The following is a 21,216-nucleotide window of genomic DNA, read 5'->3' on the forward strand; positions in this document are numbered from 1 at the left end:
AATGGATAGCTTGTTTTGACAAAATAAATTAAATTTAAAAAAATAGTCAAAACCCGTTGAATGGATTGAACAAGTTGACGGCTCAATCGTCCGAATCAATGGATCGTTGATTGATTAACAGTTTTTGGTCAAAAATCAAATTTGAGGTAAAATAGAACCGGTTGCCTGAACTATTCCTAAGCCGAATGATCCAACCATCCGATCAACAACGATTCGAAAACCATGGCTAGCTTTATATTGGAATGAGGCACATTATTATATTGTAGAGAAATTCCACAATGAAAAAATGTAACAAAATTATTATTTCTTTATTAATCACCCCACCATTAATACCAATAAGGGAAGAATTTACCACATGTATCCAATCGTATGTATTACAAATCAAACATTTCAAGCACGCTCCCAACGGTGTGAAATGCCACAACATTGGGTAGGCTTATGTAATATGACACTTAAACTCAGGATTATATAAATACTACAAAAAAGCAAGTAGAACAGAGAATTAATCACACTGCAAGACCCATATAATAAGAGGAAGACAAACTATATATAACATCTCAACAAATTAATTAGATCTAGAGACCCAGCCTCAACTCAAGGCTCAAGCATAGACATGAGGGTTTTCCGTGAGGTAGGCCTCTACAACCTTGTACATCCCCATAGCTTTCTCTTTTCCTTGTTTGATTTCTTCTTCCTTGAGCTCGACACCTTCTGCAGTGTGATACTCGCTTCTCATCTTGCACACAGCTCCTCCATCACCACATGCCTCAAACTTAACCTTGTATACAATCGATTTAAGTTTGTCACCCAACACATCACCTTCAATCAAACTGTACTTGCAGAAATAGTTTTCTTTGTCCAGAGAATCAATCCGGTGCTTCAAGAATTTGAAATGACCACCTGCTCATCAACAATGTTTTCCTTAATTAGTTTGGTTTCTTTTCTACCACATCTATAATGCCAAATTATTTTAATTTACTGCCAACTAGGATCAGATTTGATCCAATCCGATCCAGTCCAATATGAATACTCTGGTTACAGATGGGGCCAGGACCAATCCAACCCAATGAATAAGTAAATTATTTTGGATCGGTGAAATTCAATGTTTGGACCATTCAATCTGTTCAAATTAGTTTTAACGTAATTAGATTAATTCCAATACAAACCTGGTCCATTGACAGCCATGTTCCTATCTTCTATCAATGGGTATAAATAAATCCATTACAGATGGACCAGATCCAATCCATCCAATAAATACTTTAGATTAATATATCTGGACTGGTCCAATTCAATATGTCTTTTTGGTTCTGATCCATTGACACCCCTACTACCAAGTTAAAGTTAATAAAAGTATAATTACCTTCAGGGAAGTTGGTTTGCTTGATGCTTCCAGCCCCACCATCTCCTTCAGTAATTTCAATGCTCTTTATGGACTGAGGCATGAGCTTGGGAATTAGGTTGTGTGAATCAAGGATCAAAGCTTTGAACATCTTAGATGGAGCAATGGAGGTTGTGAACTCCTGAGTGTAAGTGGTGACACCCATGTTTGCCTGCACAAAATAAATTAAAAGAGACGAGCTTGAGGAGGAAAAAAATGAAAATTTGGGTTGGATAGTGAATTACTCAACGTGAGTATTTGGATTGTGGAGATGAAGAGCTTGTGGGATAGTATTTATAGATGGGGATAGGTTGTTGGAATCTGAGCTGCGTACTTAGCACTTCATTATACAACAGTACACTTGACTTTTCTCTCTCTCTACTAACCATTTTAAATGATAACGAATTGGCTTTAATAATTGTGGGTCCTTGTTTGTTTTTCAAAAACTTAAACTTTGAGGGGGAATAATCGAGAGTTTACTTTGGTAGGCTTAGCTATTAGGCAGGCTACCTGCAGGTAGCCCAACCCAGCTGACGACCTCAAGAACTAAGCATCTTGTGCATAAAACTGGAATTCACCTCCTTATTGTCGTGTTCTCATGTTCTGAGTAGTATAGTACTAATAAACTAATATGGGTATAACCAGATCAAAGTTGATAAAGCCCATGAACATGTTATAATAATAACGATCGTTTTCCCAACTGTAATGGCACCCTAATCACCTTTTCTGTTGAATTAATGCAATGGTAAAATAAGAAATATTTATTGTGTGTCGGCAATGTTCCCATTTTTCCTCTGGAGACAAGCAATTCTCCTTCTTTATCCGTTATTTTTTCCAACTCAAGGTTTGAAATATTGATACGCCTGATATGTCATATCGGCAAATGGATACAGTTTTTTAGTGCCTTTTTCTTATTTTTTTTGTAACTGGTTCAAAGGAATTGATTTAGGCCTCTTTCATACCTTAAACCGGTCAGACCCCCGATGCACCCACAGTAAAGACATATCAGAGAGGTCTCGGAATAATATGTATCAACCGATACGTGTTGATAAATGTCGATACTTTAAACCTTGACCCAACCTACTCATTAATTAAGGGGTTGGGTTGTATTCATTTAATCACTACAAGGAAAACAGTGTAGGGCAACCACCATATCAGAAGTAAGGTGGCGGTCACTAGTTCGCCCCCTAAACCACTCCACCGGTTTAGATAGAAAATTTAATGATTTTGATGGATTGGGTCATGGTTATCGAATGGGTGACCCTTTATTTCAATGTCTCTCCCATGAATAACCATTGCCAAAGGTCTGCTTGCTGCAGAAAATAAATGTCTTTCAATTAAGCACTGTCACTCTGTTGTCAATTCCAATAAGCTTCAAAGATGAAAGCTAAACGCCTGGTTTGATCTCTCGAATGCAGTTAGACTACGATCTTCAGCAACCCAAGTGAAGGTCAAGAAAGTCCTGGTGAAGCTTTATTAAAATCTTAACTGATTCATATCCACCACTTCCTTCTACAAAACAGGCTTGATCTGGCATGCATGATTTCAATAAATATGATCTCGCTGTGAATTGCTTTAAGAAGGCCATCGATCTAGTATGATAGTATCTAAGATTGAGGTAAATGAATTTTTTTACAGTGGAGAACGGAATTTTCTCTTAGATCTAAACAAAGTGAAATCACGCTTGGAATCAGAAGTCCCAGATCAAAACCTCTTGTTGAATGGGAGGACGGTCTATGCATTTCTTTTCTTTTGTTTTTTGTAATTTATGTTATTTTTTCATTTACTGTGTTTTCTATAATTCCTATATTTTTCTGCAATTTCTCTTTTTTCATCTTCCTTGTTTCTTATTAGCTTTTTCACAGTTTTTTTTTGTGATTTTTTCTGTAATTTCTGCTATTTATCTTCATTTACTGTTTTATTATAATTTCTGTAATATTTTTCTGCAATTTCTATTTTCTCAATACTTTAATACTTTTTTTTTGTAATTTTTATGCTATATTTTTCTATAATTTGTGTTAGCTTTTGCATTTTCTGTGTCTTTTATAATTTCTGTTTTTCTGTAACCACTTTTTTTGTACTTTTATGTTATTATATAATTTCTGTATTTTTTGTTTTAATGAATTAAAAATTTAATGGGTTGGACGGGTTAGGTTGGGTCAAGATGGATTTGGGTTGAAACCAATCCATTTAATTTACAATAAATGGGTCATTATCGGATTGGTGGATTAGATAGGTTGGTTTGAAGCTCAACCCAAATCCAATCCACCCAAACCCGCCTAATTGCCACCCCTAACTTAAATTATAATGGAGGGGATGAAGATTTAACCATTAAAGCTTAAATTGTTTGGTGAAATCCTGAATAGGTCATTTTTATTCTCTAACACTAGAATTATAGAAAATGAAACTTTTTAACAGTAGACGCTTTACTGTCATATTAGTCAGCAATGATTTAGTGCAAGAAAATTCAATTTTCATTGCAATGAAAATTCAGTTCATCAAAAGTCTGGATCCCATCTACAGCTCTAGCTGCTGTAGAGATGAAGACAAAAGACGATGATGAGAATGATCTTCCGATAGAGAGACAACCCCATCTATTCAATGCATATCTTCTTAAAACAAAAATTAAATAGTTGAACGATGGTGGTGAGCAGTAGTCTCACTTCTGATCAGCTTTGGACATTTGGCAACGTATAAAGAAAAACAGAAATTGAAATCAAATCGGCTACTTGACTTCTACACTGCTGAGTTTAGACTGCAATTGTCCCAACTCCAAAGTGTGGTTTCCAAGAAAAACTATCATAAAACAGAAATCTCACAGACATGTCTAAACGCTGACAAACTCTTTGGGTGTGTAGCATGGTCGTGGTCTTGGCCTGAATTGTTGAGGCCAATGTTTTCTGCGGTTGATCCGGCTGGTTGAATCATTTGAATCATAACTCGGTTAAGATTTTGAATTGGATTAGGTTCGGTCAAGACTCATCAGGCGGTCAAAACTGTTGATTTGGTTGAGAATCATTCAATTTGTTTGATTTGACTGTTGATCTGTTTGACACAGTGATTGAATTGTGGGTTATACATTCAATACATGTAAAACTTTCCAAGGTTATAGCTTTGCACTTCAATATCTGATTAAGGTATTATTATTATTTTTTATTTTGGATAGTTTTTTGAGATCTATACAATCCAAGGTGCCTTACCCCATTATTTTTCGCGAAAAAACCTCTTTTTTATACATATTTATACATCATTTATTATTAATATATATATATATATATATATATTTTTAAAACATTGACCAGATCTGTGCTTACTACGACGGAACCCGGTAGATAACACGCCGCATATCCCATCTTCTCTATGGAAAAGGTCCCACAGCTCTGAAAACTCTTGCAGTCTTGCTCCATGGGTTGAAAGTTGATTACGTCAGATTCAAAAATAAATAAATAAATAAAACGAGTGCCCTATGTCAAGTCTTTTTAGAAATATATTCCAACGGTTTAAATGGTCAAATAGCTTTTGGGGTTTTGTCTATTCTAATCTATCATGATCTACAGAATTGTCAAATTAAAGATTTTAGGTGCAGAAATACAAAAAGTTTAATTTATTTGAAGCTTTCAGATTTTTTATCATTTTTAGTTTTCATGAGTTTTTTAAGGTATATGTATTTTTTGTTTCCTGTCTTTCATTGCTAAGGCTTAGTTTGGAAAGAGTACAAACACAAAAAAATATGTAGAGTGCAAAAATTTTGTATTTTGCATTATTTTGAATATATTTGTATTATATATTTTTGTATTTGTATTCCTTTCAAACTGAGCCTAAACAGAGAAAGACTGAATTTGTCTTTCAAGCTTTGAAAAACTTGAAAGACCACACAGAAAGACTTGCTTGAGCATCTGTTTGGAATTTGTTATCAAAAGTAGTTGATATTTGGTAAAGTGAATCACTGTTTTCAAAACCGAACCGGACCGGATGGTCGGACTAGAAAAATTGGGTGACCGGTTTGGTTTTCCTCCAAAAACCGTTGATTTTGGTCAGCAAACCGCTGAACCGACCGGTTAATCATTCGAACAGTTTTGACCGTTTTTCAATTTTTTTAATTAATTAATTTATTTTTTATTTTTTGTCAGAACGGGCTGGCCATTCGGATCAAACGGTCGGACCATTCGAACCGGTAATCGGACCCCTAACTGGTTCGGTCACCGGTTCGTTTTTAAAAACCATGAAGTGAACAATGAATGCTTGTGTATAAAGAGAAAGACGCATGGGCGGAGCCAAGTATATTGGTGGGGGTCCTTGGCCCTTTGTTAAAACCATGGTTACTTAATGGAGGCTGGGTTAGAAACATAATAAAGTGGGTTCTTGCCCCCTCCCCCCTCCCAAAATTTGGATTGAAATAGTAAAGGATCACTCTCTAAAGCTGCATTTGGCATTCCTTATTTTAAGGATTTATCTCCTTTTTGCAGTTAAATATGCCCCTATGAACAATGAATTTTTAACAGCAAAAAAGGAGACAAGTCCATAAAATAAGAAATGCCAATGTAGCCTAAGTTCCTCCGACTCTCAAAAAAAAAAAAAAAAGAGAAAAACTTATTTATTTTTTTCTTTAGAAAAATCTATAATAAACCCAAACCTTTCTAGGCCAATTTTCCCCAAACCCTACTTCTTCTCCTCCGGTCCTCCCTATCTTAAGCAAAATAAGAGCTGGGGTGCAGCTCTTATAAATCACTAGATAGGTTGCATACTTGTGACTGATAACAGTGAGACTAAAACTTTATTGGGTTTGTCTGTTAACCCAACTTGTGACAAATCAATATTTTTTCTTTTTGGGAGTAGCAAAAACACAAGTATTCAACCTCTATAATCACATTGGAGCATTGCAAGATAGGTTCACAGTGATCAAAGGGCAAAATGGTGGGCTAGCTGTGTCAAGTCCAGCCGAACAATTTCGCTTTTGACTCGATTTAAAGTGGCCCAATAACCTTCACTTGTATGGGCTGGGCTGGGCTGGACCAATACATTCGGCCTCGCAGTGGTGTATCTATTATTTCCTGCTCTTGGCCTGAAGTGATCGAATCAATAGCCCATTTGCGACCCCGAAATAAATAAAAACTAACAAGAGAGTAACAAATTAAAGGTGCAGCTCAGATCGGTTTGGTCAGTTTAATTAAGGCCAACCCAGGTCTGCCCTTACCTCGACCTGGGATTAGACCTGATTCATCATTAAGTTCTATTAATTAAATCTATACTTAATAAATTAATAATTTCAATAACATAAAAGCTTATATTTTTAAAATCTACTTAGGAAAAATAGTGTTTTCATTTAGGTGGTAGTAAGAAACTAAATCATTTTGGGTTAAATGGGCTAATCCATGTTGCTACGATTAAATAATAAAATTAGAAAATAGATAAAATGAAAAAAATGGGAACATTTTGAACATACATATTAAATAATAATAAGTATGATAAATAAGAAATGCTTTTGTTCATAATGGAAATGGTATGGAAAAATTAAAACCAATCGGAAATAAAAATATTTTCCTATTATCTCTAATTAAATCCTATACTTAAGATATGTTTTTCTCATCACTGCATTCTTGTAATTAAATCTATAGTATTAATTTTAATAATATAAATATAAATATTTTGAAAAGTAATTTAAAAACAAAACCATTTTCTTCTCTCCCGGTGGTGGGTAAGCAATTTGACCATTTGGGGTCAAATGGATTAATAAATAATGTCATAATTAAATAATAAAATAAATAATTATGAAATGTAAGAAGTATTTTTATTAATGATGAAAATGGAATGCCAAATTCAAAATCTACATAGAAATGAAATGATGTCATAGTCAAATAATAAAATTTTTAATAATAGAAAATACAAAAAATCACAAAAAAAAATAGAGAGAATTTTGGGCACATATCTAATATTATATATTTATAAAAAATAAAATATTGGGTACATCTCTAATATAGTGCATTCATTATATTGAGCAAAAATAAGTTTTATACATAAGAAATAATTTTATCAATGATGGAAATGTAATACAAAAATTTAGTGTTAACCTAGAAATCAAACAATTTTTATTTTTAGATGATGGGTTAGTGGTTTGAGTCAAATGATACCATAGACAAACAAAAATTAAGTGTGATAAGTAAAAAATATTTTATATAATGTAAATGAAATATATAATTTAAAGGAAAAATTATAGTCAGTTGATTGTACATTTAAAATTAGGTTGCAGGCTGGCACACAAACCAACAAAACTCTAACAATTGGCTCTACATTTCAAATTATGAAAACCCCTGCCATGTCATCGGAGGCTTATGTGGTTGTTGCTAACATGAGACTCTCAGTACATATTGGACACAACAAAAAACCTATACCGAAAATAGGTCTTAAGTAGACCTGTTCATGGGCCGGGTGGGCTTGAACAGGCTTTTTGGCCTGCAAGCTTAACCTCATGCCAAAAAGCTCGACCCACATAAAAATCGAGCCAGGCTCGGGCTTTGCCAAAATAGCCTGGCCCGAGCCCGACCCGGCCCGACTTATAGTTAAACCTAAATAGAATCCCTATGTGATGTCCATTTGAATAAATTTTTTGATTTAAGAAGGTTGTTGATTCACTTGTAGGCCCATTGTTCATTTAAATAGGGGAAAAAACATCTGAATTAAAATAGATAATGTCCATTTGAATAGGGAAAAATTCGAATTTATTTTATTAGGTTGGGCTTCAGGCTCGGGCTCGGGCCTAACATTTTTCTGTTAATAAAGAGTAAAAGCCCGACCCGAGCCCGGCCCGGCCCGGCCCATGAACAGGTCTAGTCTTAAGTTTCTCTCTCACTTCCTCAGTCTCTCGATTTCCTTCCCTTTCTCTCACTCTCACAGTCATCTCTCAATCTCCCGCTCCCTCTATCTCTCTCACTCTCTCAGCTTCGATATGTAGCCAAACCAAAACCTCTCTCTCTCTCTCTTGTTCTCCCTCAAATTTTCTCATTCTTCACCCTCATTTTCCCTCTCGGTTAATATCTCCTTATCCCTCAATCTCTATCATTCTCCAATTGGTGTAAATTTCATAGCTAAGAGCTTCTTGTGAATTTTTATTAAATTGGTGTAATAATTTTTGAACCATACCAAGTTGGTCTCATGTTCTTTTATACAATCAAATTAATACCATATAAGTGTGTAAGAAAAAAAAAATGAGAGAGGGATCAGGAGAGAAACTGAGGGATCGACCAAGAAAGAGAACAAAAGAGATTGAAGGAGAACGATAGGTAGAGAGAGAATGAGAGAAATTGATATAGAGAACGTAAATACAAAAACCAAAAGCCATTTTTGTTTATTTTCAAGTTGCATAGTTGTTGAGTAGATAAAGATGACTGTGAGTGTGAGAGAGAGAGATAGAGACATATAGATAGATAGATAGAGAAAGATATTGAAAACTTTTTTTTTTCTTTTCCAATCACCCAACATTAAAGGGCAATTTAAGTATAAGCTTTTTTTTTTTTTTGTATATAACATGAATTAAAAGTCTCATGTTGGCAATATCCACATAAGTCTCTAATGACATGGCAAGGGTTTTTATAATCTAAAATGTAGAGCCGGTTGTTAGAGTTTTGTTGGTTTATAGACCAACTTGTAGCCTAATTTTAAATGTACAATTAGCTTTGACTATAATTTTCCCTAATTTAAAACTAATCCAAAAACAAAGTTATTTTCTTATCTAGATGGTGGGTTATTGATCCATCCTTTAAAAAAAACCCATCTTGTCATAATTGAATAATAAATATTTAAGTTTATTTTTAATCGTATTGTTACTTTTGTTAATTTTTAATTTCTATCTTAACTATGATATATCTAAAATTCAAGTAATTAATATAAATAAAAAATTTCTCACATGCAACGCACGTGCTTAATTACTAGTATACATAAAATGTTCATATAAATTTGATAACACCATAGTTACACAAGTGAACTATATTTATTTGATTGTTTGGTTCTAACTTCTATTCTACGAAATTCTAGCCACACGAACAACATAGATCGTCAAGTCTTTTGAGATGATTACCCTAATCCCACAAGGCACACAAATGAACCACATGCTACAGAGATTGGGAGAATAGAGGGTCATGAGGAGAAAGGTGTTTCATAAATTCATGTTCTATGTCTCTCATTTAAGGGTCCATTTGGTTTGTAGTCAAAAGTGAAATTAGAATCAGAATTGAAATGGTTTATTTCCCTTGGGGGAGGGGGAGGGAGAGGAAATGGACATTCCTCAAATAAAGGAATGCCATTTCACCAAGAATGGGGATTCCAACTCTGCTCTACCAAACAGTTGGAATCATAATGGGCCACTCTAAATCCATTTATAGACCTTTATGCTCACAAACAAACAGACCTTAATTCATTTTATTGACCAATTCCAAGTTTTAAACAATGTCTTAAAATCATCAAATAATCAACTCACACTTTTGAGTTGCTTAGCCTTAAAATCATAATCTTGGAAATTCTTTTGGAAAACTCATAGTTAGAGGTGATAAGACCAAGAAGAAGCCAAGTGTGGTGGTATTGTCTTGAACAGAAAAGAAGTTTCAAGACAGGTTGAGAATCTCGAGTTTTTTGGTTAGGCTGAGTATCCCATACCTAATGAAATATAGGGCCAGGCTTGACCTTGGCTCTTGCATCCATCCCTAATAGTCCACTGGCAGTTCATATTTATGGGCTATGGTTATTGGCATGCAGAAGGATCAGCTCTTGCTTATCAAAGAGAATTCTTAAAGAGAAGAATCATTAGGGTTACATTCATTTTTTAGATATTGAGAGGGAGGAAAGATGGTCAATGGGATTTTGGTTCCCATTAACCAAGATATTCATGTTCTTTATTCAGATTTATGTGGGATTCATGGAAAATTTATTTTCTCTGTACCCATCTCATAGGTGGATAAATATCTTTATCGAATTCATATACATATACCTAGAATAGTCATTAGTGAACATTATAAAGTATCTTTAACCATTCAAGTAGAGAATAGGGAGTGGTCCACATGTGTCTGTGTGAATCAAAGTTAGTCTTGCTTCACTCCTTGTGGCTTTCTTTCCCTTCTTGTTGATTTATTTTCCTTTGATACAATCAACACAAGTGGGGAAATTCTCAAGGCTCATGCATTGCAAAATTCCATCACTCATTAGTCTCTTAAGGCGATCAACTAAATTGTGACCTAACCTTTTATGCCACAGGAATAAGGAGTTCTCTTTTGTTGAACTCCTCTTTGTCCCAACTGTATAGGACATTAGTTTGTCCAAATCCGATGAACATTTCAATTTATATAAGTTGTCAATTAAATCACCAAAACCAATTAATCTAAATGAATAAAATATTTCTAACTTTAAATCATAGAAATTAAATCTATAACCATCAAGTACTAGTTTGAAAACCGAAATCAAGTTCTTAGAAAATTCAGAAACACAAACCACATTGTTCAAAATTAATTTATAACTATTACTCAAAATTATTTCAAAATCTCCTATTTCCTTCACAACCACTTTACTTCCGTCTCCCAATAAGATGAACTGATCATTTGGTTTTGGTTTCCTTATCCTTCGTAGTCCCTGCATGGTGTTAACAATATGGATTGTTGCACCCGGATCAATCCACCATGAATCAAAGCATGACTTAATAAAATTAGATTCACATGCCAAAGAAAGATTAGTACTTGACTTTTTCCCCTTTAGACCATTCTTTTCTAGCCAACTTTTAAACCTTGTGCAGTCACTTCTGAAATGGCCCTTCCTCTTGCAGAAGAAGCAAGTCAGCTCACTCTTTGGCTTTTCTTTAGTATTTTTGTGCCCCTTGCTCTTTTGTGCAGGACCTTTCCTCTTCTTCTCACCTTTCATAACAAGATTGGCAATTATCAACCTCTCTTGTTTAAGTCTCTCCTCCTCTTGTGCGCAGATAGTCAAGAGCTTGTTAAAGCTCCAATGTTCCTTTTTGAGTATTATATGACACTTTCAATGGTCCATACTCAACTGGCAAGGAGGTAAGAAATAAAGGTGACCAAGAAAGGATCTGTAATAGTCACAACAAGGATATTGAGCTTATCGCTTATGCCCTTCATTTCTAGAATATGGTCTTTAATATATTTTGAATTAGCTAATCTCATGTTAACTAATTCAGTAATTTGTTCAATAATGTTTGTGAGACCACATTTTCTGAGGTGACAAAGTGTTCTTCAATGGCTGCAAGATATTCAGCCACGGTATCCTTCTTAGGAATAGCACCTCTTAGCCTTTTATTTATGTGAGCTTTTACAATAGATTTGCATATTCCGTTGGATCTTTCCCAATCATCTAAGTGTTCTTTCTCTTTTTGAGATGCATCGTCATTAAGTACATGTTTATTCTTTTCCTGTATAGCCAAATCCATGTCTTTGCATCCTAGAATTATGTGGAGCATTTCGCTCCATTCTGCGTAATTATCACCTCCCAACATTGGAATTGCAATAATGCCAAAAGAATCAAAATTTGCTGCAAATTTGAATTAAATTTAGAATATTAGAATTTTGTCGTAAAAGCAATTGAGTTTTACCTTTGGGCATTCAACCCAATTGTCGGATCAACTAAGTGTGCATCACTTAAGGTTGCTATCCCATTCCTTTGGGTATTAGGGAGTTATGTTCCTTTAAATGATTCACATTTAGGATGTCATTAAATCTTAATTGCTCATCTTTGGGCCCAAGCAATTCTGATTTAAATTTAAATTGCCAAATCCCCAAACTTTGGAGCTATTTTGGGAAAGTGTTTAAGTCCTACCACCCACACAATGAGCTCTATTTTGGTGGTTGGATTAGGACCAAATAATCTGGACCGTGGCCACTATGATGGGCCACAACCCAGGTCCTACCCGAATGGGTATTTTCTAACATATGGCTACAATGGTCTTAGAAAACCTCATATAATAATTTAAGTATATTTTGGAACGAAAATAGGGTATCTGTGTATGGGACTTGATAGTCCAACACCAATCTACAGATTGTATAAAGTATAAGCCATAAGATAGACTTTTGAAAGAGGAAGCAACAGTTCTAATGGAAAACTGGAAATTGATCATTGAATAGTATTGAAAAGCTTGGATAATGTACTTAAGAGTTTAAGCCAAGGGATATATCTCAGTAAATTAATGCTTTTCTTGTTTTTGGGAAAGAGAATGTATGGATCAGAAACATAGTCTCAGAGACAAGGTAGAAGGTAAGATGTTATTAGAGCATCCTTTCTTGGTAGTGATTTCCTAAAAGACATGAGAATGCCAAATCAGTCATTGAGAACCATATGCAAATACATAAATTGTTACAAGGAAAAAAGAACAAATAGACTATAAAAACAGTTAGTAATTCTGGTCAATGTGATAAAAAATGATAGACCAACACCATAATTCCTGCTAGGTTGCTGATGTGAGTTTCAACAATCCATGACAGCACAGTTGTAGACGGACAGACCAACATGATCCTTTATATCAAGCACCTTCCAATCTAGTAAACCATTTTTGACACCCAATCTTGAACACTAAGATCTCAACACAATTCCCTCTTCTTTAGGTCTTTAACTAGTCCACCTCATCCAACAGCCCCAAAACTACCCTTTCAAGTGGTTGTATGTTAAAGTAGTTATCTGTTAAATGCTTGCAGGTTTATAGGTTTATAAGTTACAAATTTAAGGTTCCATTTACCTATAATCTTTAATTGGTTACAGATTTAATCAGGTTGACCCACTTAGTATGTTGATTTTATTTTGGCTAATTTAGTTTGTTGGTTATTTCACTCTCCTATATTCATTTTGACATGTTTTGTTGGGAAAACCTATGCTAGATGTCAAAGAAACAAGATGTGGGCCTTGTGGCTTGATACAAGATACTTAGGCCCATCCTAGTCACCTAAGTAGCGACTGTTTGAGTGGACCCTATATCAATTATTCATTAAAAATTATGCATTTTGTTTTATGCTCACCTAACTAGCGGTTGTAACCCTAACCACATTTATAGTTTATAATACCTAGCTATAGCTATATAGGTGCATGTGTGAAAACTGAATAAACCAATCATCTATTTCAAAACCGTCATGTTTCTATAAGCATCACCATCATCTAAGCCTCCCAACTATATGGGGTCGGGCTACACAAGTCCTGGTTTGCCATTCCGTTTTGTTCACCATCAATTTTCCCACAAGCTTATTAAAATAAAAAGGAAAAGTTCCTACAAGATGTGGGTGATGTTCATAGGGCTTTAGGGCAAATTAGTTGAAGCTTTCTTCCATTAATGGTATCTAAAGATGTTGAGAAAAGGGGATAGAGTTGTTTGAAATATGCTACCCTTCAGTCATTTGGATTTAATGGAGCAAAAGAAATTGACAAATATATGAACATAAAATCAGTTCTGATGATATGATAACAAGGAAGATTAAGGGTGTTCTGTATTTATGGTTATCAATAAACATGGTTTATAGATAAGTTCCGAACTATTCTTTTTTTTCTTTTTATGCCAAAAGTGTTATTTGTGAACAAGAAGAAAACCTATGGAGGGGAGTTCCTCACCGAAGTCCAATGCTAAAGGAAGAAAGCTTGAAATTGTGGTTGCCTCTATTCAATTTGAGAAGAAGAAACCTGTTTAGGGGAACCAACGAGAAGCCCATTTAAACTGACCTTCTAGCCCATTTAAACTATACTCTAAGCTCCCTTGTTAGGTTCATAATTTTCCTTACAAATTGTTCAAGGGACCAAGTGCCTAAGTTATCTGTCTACATCTAGCCTACTGCCAACTTTGAATCTCCCTCCACTTCTAAATGCTAAAAACCCAACTACCAATTTGAGTCCTTGCAGTAGTGTCATTAGTTCTTCCCTAAGTGAGTCACCTATCCCAATTGGTCCAGAGAATAAATGCTAAACACCCCTAACTCCTGAAGGACTTACCTATAGAACTTCCACCAAAATTCAGCTTTTCCTTATTCTTTAGAGGAGGGGATCAATTTTCATGAATGGTAGGAGACAAGGAAGAGGAGCCCACTATTGCACTCCATCCTATAATTAAGTTGTCTACTGGAGAAGTCTTGAACATAAATTCGATTGAACAGAAAAGATGGCAAATAGCGATGAGCTATTCCCAGTGAAACATCCATCCCAGTAGCCAGGTACCATTGTCACTTCAATTTATGATACTAATTTTGTAGTTGTGCCCACCATAATAGTTCTATGGTACCATCAATGACGATTTGTTTTGCCTCTGTTTTTGTAGCCTGCAACAGGAACAAAATTGCTCCTTTTCAATGTCCATTTCTACACATGTTTATGGGAAAATTTATTCAAATGGTGCTACTCAGATAGAATAGTTTTCTTCAATATGAAATGTAAAGAAATTAGACATCCATTTTACCTAAATTATATGGGGAAAATAGAATATATCTAATGTACTAAGAAAGTTTTATAAACTGTTTATTTCAAAGTTCTGATATCTGAAAGTCAAATCCGATTCTCTATTTTGTTAAGGTCCTTTTTGATGATTAAGTGGTTGTTAAAAGAAGTACTTGTTACTTTTTAGAAGTACTTATTACTTGGTAGAAGTACTTATTTTAACAACCATTTAAGTTTGTTTGATAACCCACTTTCCAAATGGGGTGGGGATATTTGGTACACTATTTTCCTCATAAATGTTTATATTGACAGAAATGACAACGCTCTTACCTTTGGTCTATTAGAAGTAGATGGGAGAATTCCCAGAGATTTGGTGGATTTGACTGAATTGAGTATCTTCTCTCCAACTTTAGATGAATCCATTCCTCGTTGAACAAATAGCAAAGGAAGGAAGAAGAAGAAAGTAGGGCTCTCAAAGCCCCCAATTAAACGTCCATCGCATATGGAAGAGTTTTCTTCAGAGCTACGGAATGCAGACGTACCAGGCTGCATTTCAACGCACAGCCCCAAGATAAAGAGAGATAAGCCCCATTTCAATCAAACACCAATGCGTGCATCTGAATCAGAGTTCTGTACAAAGGCGCACGATAGCGAAGTAGGTTCGATGAGAACACCTGTAACAAAATTTGCATTTGATTATGTATTTTCAGTTCTGATACTCGCGGGAATGACCAGAATATCAAATCCGATCGTTGTTGAATGCAGACAGTTGAGACTCGAGACATAAAGAAAAAATAAAAAGTTAGTCGGTCTCTTTGGTGTGGTACCAGTGGTTAACTGTTTGGGTTTGGTGGAAACCCTCGTATGTCCTTCCTTCATGACTTTCTGTAGTCACCCATTTTTTACTTTTTTCTGCAATCTCCTCCGTTTGCTTTCAATCACCTTGATCAGTTCTCAACATAATTTGGCCGCAGACTTCACTGCCTTGCAGTGCCTTGTGCCCGGAAAATCGATGGGAAGCTGAAACACGCCTCTGAGCAACACGTTGAATTCTTCCATGAGGTGGGATTGCCGACTGGGGTCGTCCATGCTCGCAAACACATCGCAGGTGATGGTGAAGGTGTACTTCTTGATCAGCAGGAAGGCCTTCACCTCCTTCTTCCCTATCCAATCATCTCTGAAGCATTCTCTACACGTTCTGTCGAACTTCTCCACAAGCTGGTAGATCACCTCTTGGTTCAGAAAAGATGTGATCAGCTTCGAGGTAAGGATCGCCTTCTCGTAGGAAGTTGTAAAGAAGGCGTTGCCGAATAGTCAGAGAAAGGATCCACTGTATCACAGAGAAGGTGCATAGTCGTGTATCTAGTTCTCGTGTTGGTGGAGAGATAGAGACAAGGAGAGAGAGGGAGATAAAAATGAGAGAATGAATGAGCACAGGGGGTATTTTAGGTATTATAAGAAAATATTATGGACTGGTTTGTCCCATTTTTTTGGAGGAATACTTCAAGAAGTGTTGGAAAAAAAACCAATTTGAAGTTATTTTTTTTTAAAGTACTTTAAAAAAATATTTTTTTCCACTTTTTTATCAAACACACAAAACCATTTAATGTATGATCCAGCTCTTAAAAGAAGTACTTATTAGAAATACTTGTTAAAATAAATACTTCTTATAAGTGTTCTCAAAGAGGGGCTAAGTATTGTCAATCACATTCTTACTCAATTACCAGAGTTAAGTACTTAAAAATTGTTAATCTTCATTCTATTTAAAAATTGTTATTCCACATTATTTGGGTTCTTTGGCCAAATGATGGTAATTACATACTTAGATATGATAAAGTCAGGTCGAAGAATCAAAGTTCGTGGAAGCAACCAGGCTGAATGGTTGGCCGTACTCGATGATTTAAACAAAGTAGAAGATTTGAATGTCAAATCAATTTCTGTGTTTAGTAACTTAAAAAACATTGTAAATACCGTTAAAGACTACTATGGGAGAATGGGAGATCATACCAGTGCTAGACAAGATAGTATCTCTGAAAAATCTTTTTGTCTTTTTTGAAGTAAAACATGTAAATAGAACTCAAAATAGTACTGCCTAAGGGTGATTATGGGCCAAGTCGGGCTTTGCACTTATGATAAGGGCTATAGCTTAGGTCCAGGCTCGGCTTGGCCCGAGGTTCTAGGCCTGAAACATAAGTTCTATCCCAGGTCTACACGGGCTTGGACCGGGTTAGGCTTGATTTTGGGCCAATGTCTTTCATATATAAAACATTACATATTTATAACATTTTATATTAAATGACATAACATGCATATAAACATATTTTATACATTATATAATATAAAATATTACATATAATATAAATTATACATGCCATATTATAATATTTATATATAAAATATATAATCCAATGTAAAATAACATGTATACATTATACACAAAATGTGTAAATTTAAATATATACGGGCCTGATGTGGGCCCAAGCCTGAGCCAGGTTTAAAATATTAAGCCCAAACCTAGCTCTAAAATTTATGGGCTTGATGTGGGCCCGGACCTGAGACAGGCCTGAACACAAAGCCCAGGTTCAAACTCGAAATTTCCAAGCTGGGCTAGGCCGGGCTGAAATTATTACCCCTAGTGCTGCCCATGAACTAGCATATAATGACTGTAAGTATAATATAATTGCCTGTAATTAGTGAGGGTAGATCAAGTCTAGGATGTAATAGCCAAGTTTAGTAAAAGAACAAAAAAAGGGAATAAAAGACAAGACAAGAATACTACCTAAAATAATCATAGAATATAACAATATTAGAATATTCAATCTATTTACCAATAGAATATAACAATCAAACAACACCACCCAATGATCAATATTAGAAGATTTTTTTTACAAGAAAACCATACCTACTTAAGCTATTTTGATGCAGAGAAAGACCTTTGCCTTGTTCGGATGATTTCCATCTTCTGCAAATCACGTTTTCCTTGATTAGAAAATTTCTAAATTCCACCAATTACTCTTCATTGGTTGAACAAATCGAAAACATGGTTACCCTATTTAGTTCCAAATCACTCTTTCGGTTATTGAGAAGGATAAGAAGAGTGAGTGATCAAGAGAGAGAGACCATAACCCGGTTGCCCTCTTTAACTTCAGAGAAGACGGAGGGTCAAGGGGTCTTGCTTATATGATTCAAACTTCCACCGGTTACTTTTCTTCACTGAACAAATAAAAAAAACATACCCTGTTCAATTGCAAAGAAGAATATAGAGTAAAAAACATAATTTCCCACCAATCACAAACAAATAAAGTGTGGTTTCTTTGATTAGTTTCAAAAATTACAAGACGCAGCGTGATGCGCTTGACCGGGCTGACTATGCAAGCACCTAGGCGATCGAATCGGCTTCGGATTTGAAGCTTCACGTAAAGGGCTAGGCGTAGAGCCTTAGTAGAGAGAATTTCTTGTGTGTCTTCTATTAACTCAGAACAACAGTATTTATAATACAACTGGTAGATTTGTAGAATAACTAGGAGAGTTAAAATTGTAAAAGAAAAACAACTAAAACATATGGACTTCTAGATCCCTTTGAAGTCTTTCTCATGCTGCCTTGATATCCACCGTCCGTTCCCCCAGTGTTATCCAATGCATGGAGTTATCTTGTTATCCTTTGCATGATTTTCGCTAGATGATGCATGATCCTCCCTACTGTGAGCTGCCGTTGGTTGGTGAGCCGGCCCTGTCGTTAGGTGGTGAGCTGACCCTCCATCATTCTCCCCCACTTGGAAAGAACTCAACCTCGAGTCATGAATGGGATATGCAAGTGCTGTCTCCGGTAAGTAATGATGAAGATTAGCAACATTAAATGTTTTGGAGATACCCATGTGATATGGTAAGTCCACTATGTAATCATTGTCGTTGATCTTCTTAATGATCTTGTATGGACCGTACTTCCAAGGCTGTAGCTTGTTATGCTTCTCCACAGGTATGCGTTCCTTCCGTAAGAACACCATGACCTCATCACCAATGTTAAACACCCGATACCTGTGATGCCTGTCAGCTGCAAGCTTATACTTTGCATTGGTCCTTTGAAGTTTTTGTTGTACTTCTTCCTGTACTGACTAGATCTGTTCGGCCAGCTGCTCTGTAGAAGTGCTGAGGCCGGGTACTCTGGGTAGCTTTACTAAGTCCAACGCATGGTTAGGTACCTTCACGTAAACAATTGAAAACGGGGATCTACCTGTAGAGCTATGAACTGCGTTGTTGTAGGCAAACTTTGCCTGTGCTATGGAAAAATCCCACTGCTTTGTTCTCTCCCTGTAGATACTGCAGATCAAGTTACCTAGGGTTCAAATCACCACCTCTATCTGTCCATTTGTCTATGGCAAGCCTAACACAAAATCCATGGACAAGTCTTCCCAAATCGTAGTAGGAACAGGTGGAGGCATGTAGAGGCCAGTATTCTGGGTCTGTCCCTTAGCTATCTGACATATATAGCACCTACTCACGATAGTGGTCACATCTTTCCTTAATTTAGGCTAGTAATAACGCCCCTTGATAGCCTCAATCATCTTGTCCCTCCTGAGGTGTCCTGCTAAGTCACCCCCATGCAGATCCCTGATGGTCTTCTCGCGGAGGGAGGTGCAAGGGATGTACAGTTGGTCCCCCTTCATAAGAAACCCATCATGTATGTAGAAATCACCTACTGACTGTCGATTCATGCAGTTTTCCCAAACCTGTTCGAAGTCCTCATCTTGGGCGTACAGATCTTTTAAGCACTCAAAACAGATCTTTTAAGCACTCAAAGCCTATAATTTCAATACTAAGAGTCTTGATGAGGGCCACATGCCTGCTCAAAGCATCGGCCACTGTGTTCTGTTGCCCAGCCTTATACACAATTTTGTATGGGAATTTATCAATAAAAGCAGACCACCTTGCATGTAGATCACTCCTCAACTGTTTCTGCTTACTTAAATACTTAAGAGCTTGATGGTCGGTGTAGAGGGCAAATTCTTTAGCAATCAAATAGTGTTCCCAGGTCTTTAATGCTCTTACAATAGCATAAAATTCTTCATCATAAGTGGACAATTTCTTCCTGGCTTCGCATAGCTTTTCACTGAAGAAGGCAACTGGTCTCTTTTCTTTTGACAACACAACCCCTATGCTCATTCCACTAGCATCACACTCAACCTCAAATAGTTTGTTAAAACTTGGTAGTGCTAGGATAGGAGCGGTACATAATTTTTCTTTTATGAGGGCGAAGCTTTGCTCTTGTTCCTCTCCCCATTGAAACTTTCCATTTTTCAAACACTTAGTGATGGGAGCTACGATGCCATTAAAGTGTTTGATAAACCGCCTGTAGAAAGTTGCTAACCTATGGAAACGTCTTACGTCTGTGACGTTTGTTGAGGTCAGCCACTCCCTAATGGCTCTCACTTTTTCCTCGTCCACTTTAATGCCGTCTTTACTTATAATGAACCCCAAGAATAACAAATTATCACTCATAAAACTGCACTTCCTTAAATTAGCATATAATTTGTTCTCCCTTAATGCACTCAATACCTCCCTGATATGTCCTATGTGCTCAGTGATAGATATGTTGTAAATCAAGATATCATCAAAATATACCACAATAGATTTACCAATAAAATGGCGCAGTACCTGATTCATTAGCCTCATGAAGGTGTTGGGTGCGTTAGTTAATCCAAAATGCATGACTAACCATTCGAACAATACATCTTTGGTCTTGAAAGTTGTTTTCCATTCGTCTCCGAGACGAATCCTGATCTGATGATAACCACTCCTAAGATCGATTTTGGAAAAGACCACCATCAAGTTGATCAAGCATGTCGCCCAGCCTAGGAATGGGAAACTTGTACCAAATAGTGATCTTGTTAATTGCTCTGCTGTCGACACACATCCTCCAACTCCCATCTTTCTTGGGTGTTAATAATGCTGGTACTGCACAAGGACTCATGCTGACTTGGATATGCCCCTTTCTCAATAATTCTTCTACCTTCTCCCGTAAGATCTCGTTCTCTTTAGGATTCATCCTCTAGTGTGGTAGATTAGGTAGGCTAGCACCAGGGACAAAGTCTATATGATGCTGGATATCTAGCATGGGTGGGAGCTCGTTAGGTAACTCATTAGGAACCACATCATGAAACTCAATGAGTAGACCCTACACTTCCACTGGAATTTGGTTATTCTCCAGTGACTCATTCATGCTTTCTCCCTTTGCCACCAACAAGTAGATCTCATGGGTATCCTTACATTCTTTTACAAACTCAGAATGGTGATGCGTTATGGTAAGGAAATTTCTCTCTTCCGCCTTTGGAGCCTTGTGTTGGTTCTTTTTTGCCATGGGTAATAAGGTATAGCGTACACCCTCTTTCTTGAGCTGGTACGTATTCTTCCTACCTAGGTGTTTGGCATCTGCATCGAACTGC

The 21,216-nt window shown here is 36.2% G+C and overlaps 1 protein-coding gene across 1 annotated transcript; it reads right to left on the reverse strand.

Annotated features, from left to right (window-relative positions):
• Positions 1–279: 279 nt before the first annotated feature.
• LOC148861401 (pathogenesis-related protein STH-2-like) lies at positions 280–1,647 on the reverse strand. The gene is made up of 2 exons (XM_088940960.1): positions 1,361–1,647; positions 280–900 (listed from the first exon to the last, which is right to left on the reverse strand). Exons 1-2 carry the CDS (start codon positions 1,542–1,544, stop codon positions 602–604), a joined length of 483 nt encoding a protein of 160 aa, XP_088797086.1. The 5' UTR covers positions 1,545–1,647; the 3' UTR covers positions 280–601.
• Positions 1,648–21,216: the final 19,569 nt, after the last annotated feature.

Source organism: Nelumbo lutea, chromosome 4 (genome assembly GCF_056320005.1).
Source record: "Nelumbo lutea isolate HS-2025 chromosome 4, American lotus-T2T, whole genome shotgun sequence".
In the NCBI taxonomy this organism is placed as follows: Eukaryota; Viridiplantae; Streptophyta; class Magnoliopsida; order Proteales; family Nelumbonaceae; genus Nelumbo; species Nelumbo lutea.

Excerpts from the sequence above, each read along its gene's own strand:
- LOC148861401 (XM_088940960.1), bottom strand. The coding sequence starts at position 1,544 with ATGGGTGTCACCACTTACACTCAGGAGTTCACAACCTCCATTGCTCCA. Across the intron at positions 901-1,360 it reads GCAAACCAACTTCCCTGAAG|GTGGTCATTTCAAATTCTTG; the intron begins GTAATTATACTT and ends GTTGATGAGCAG.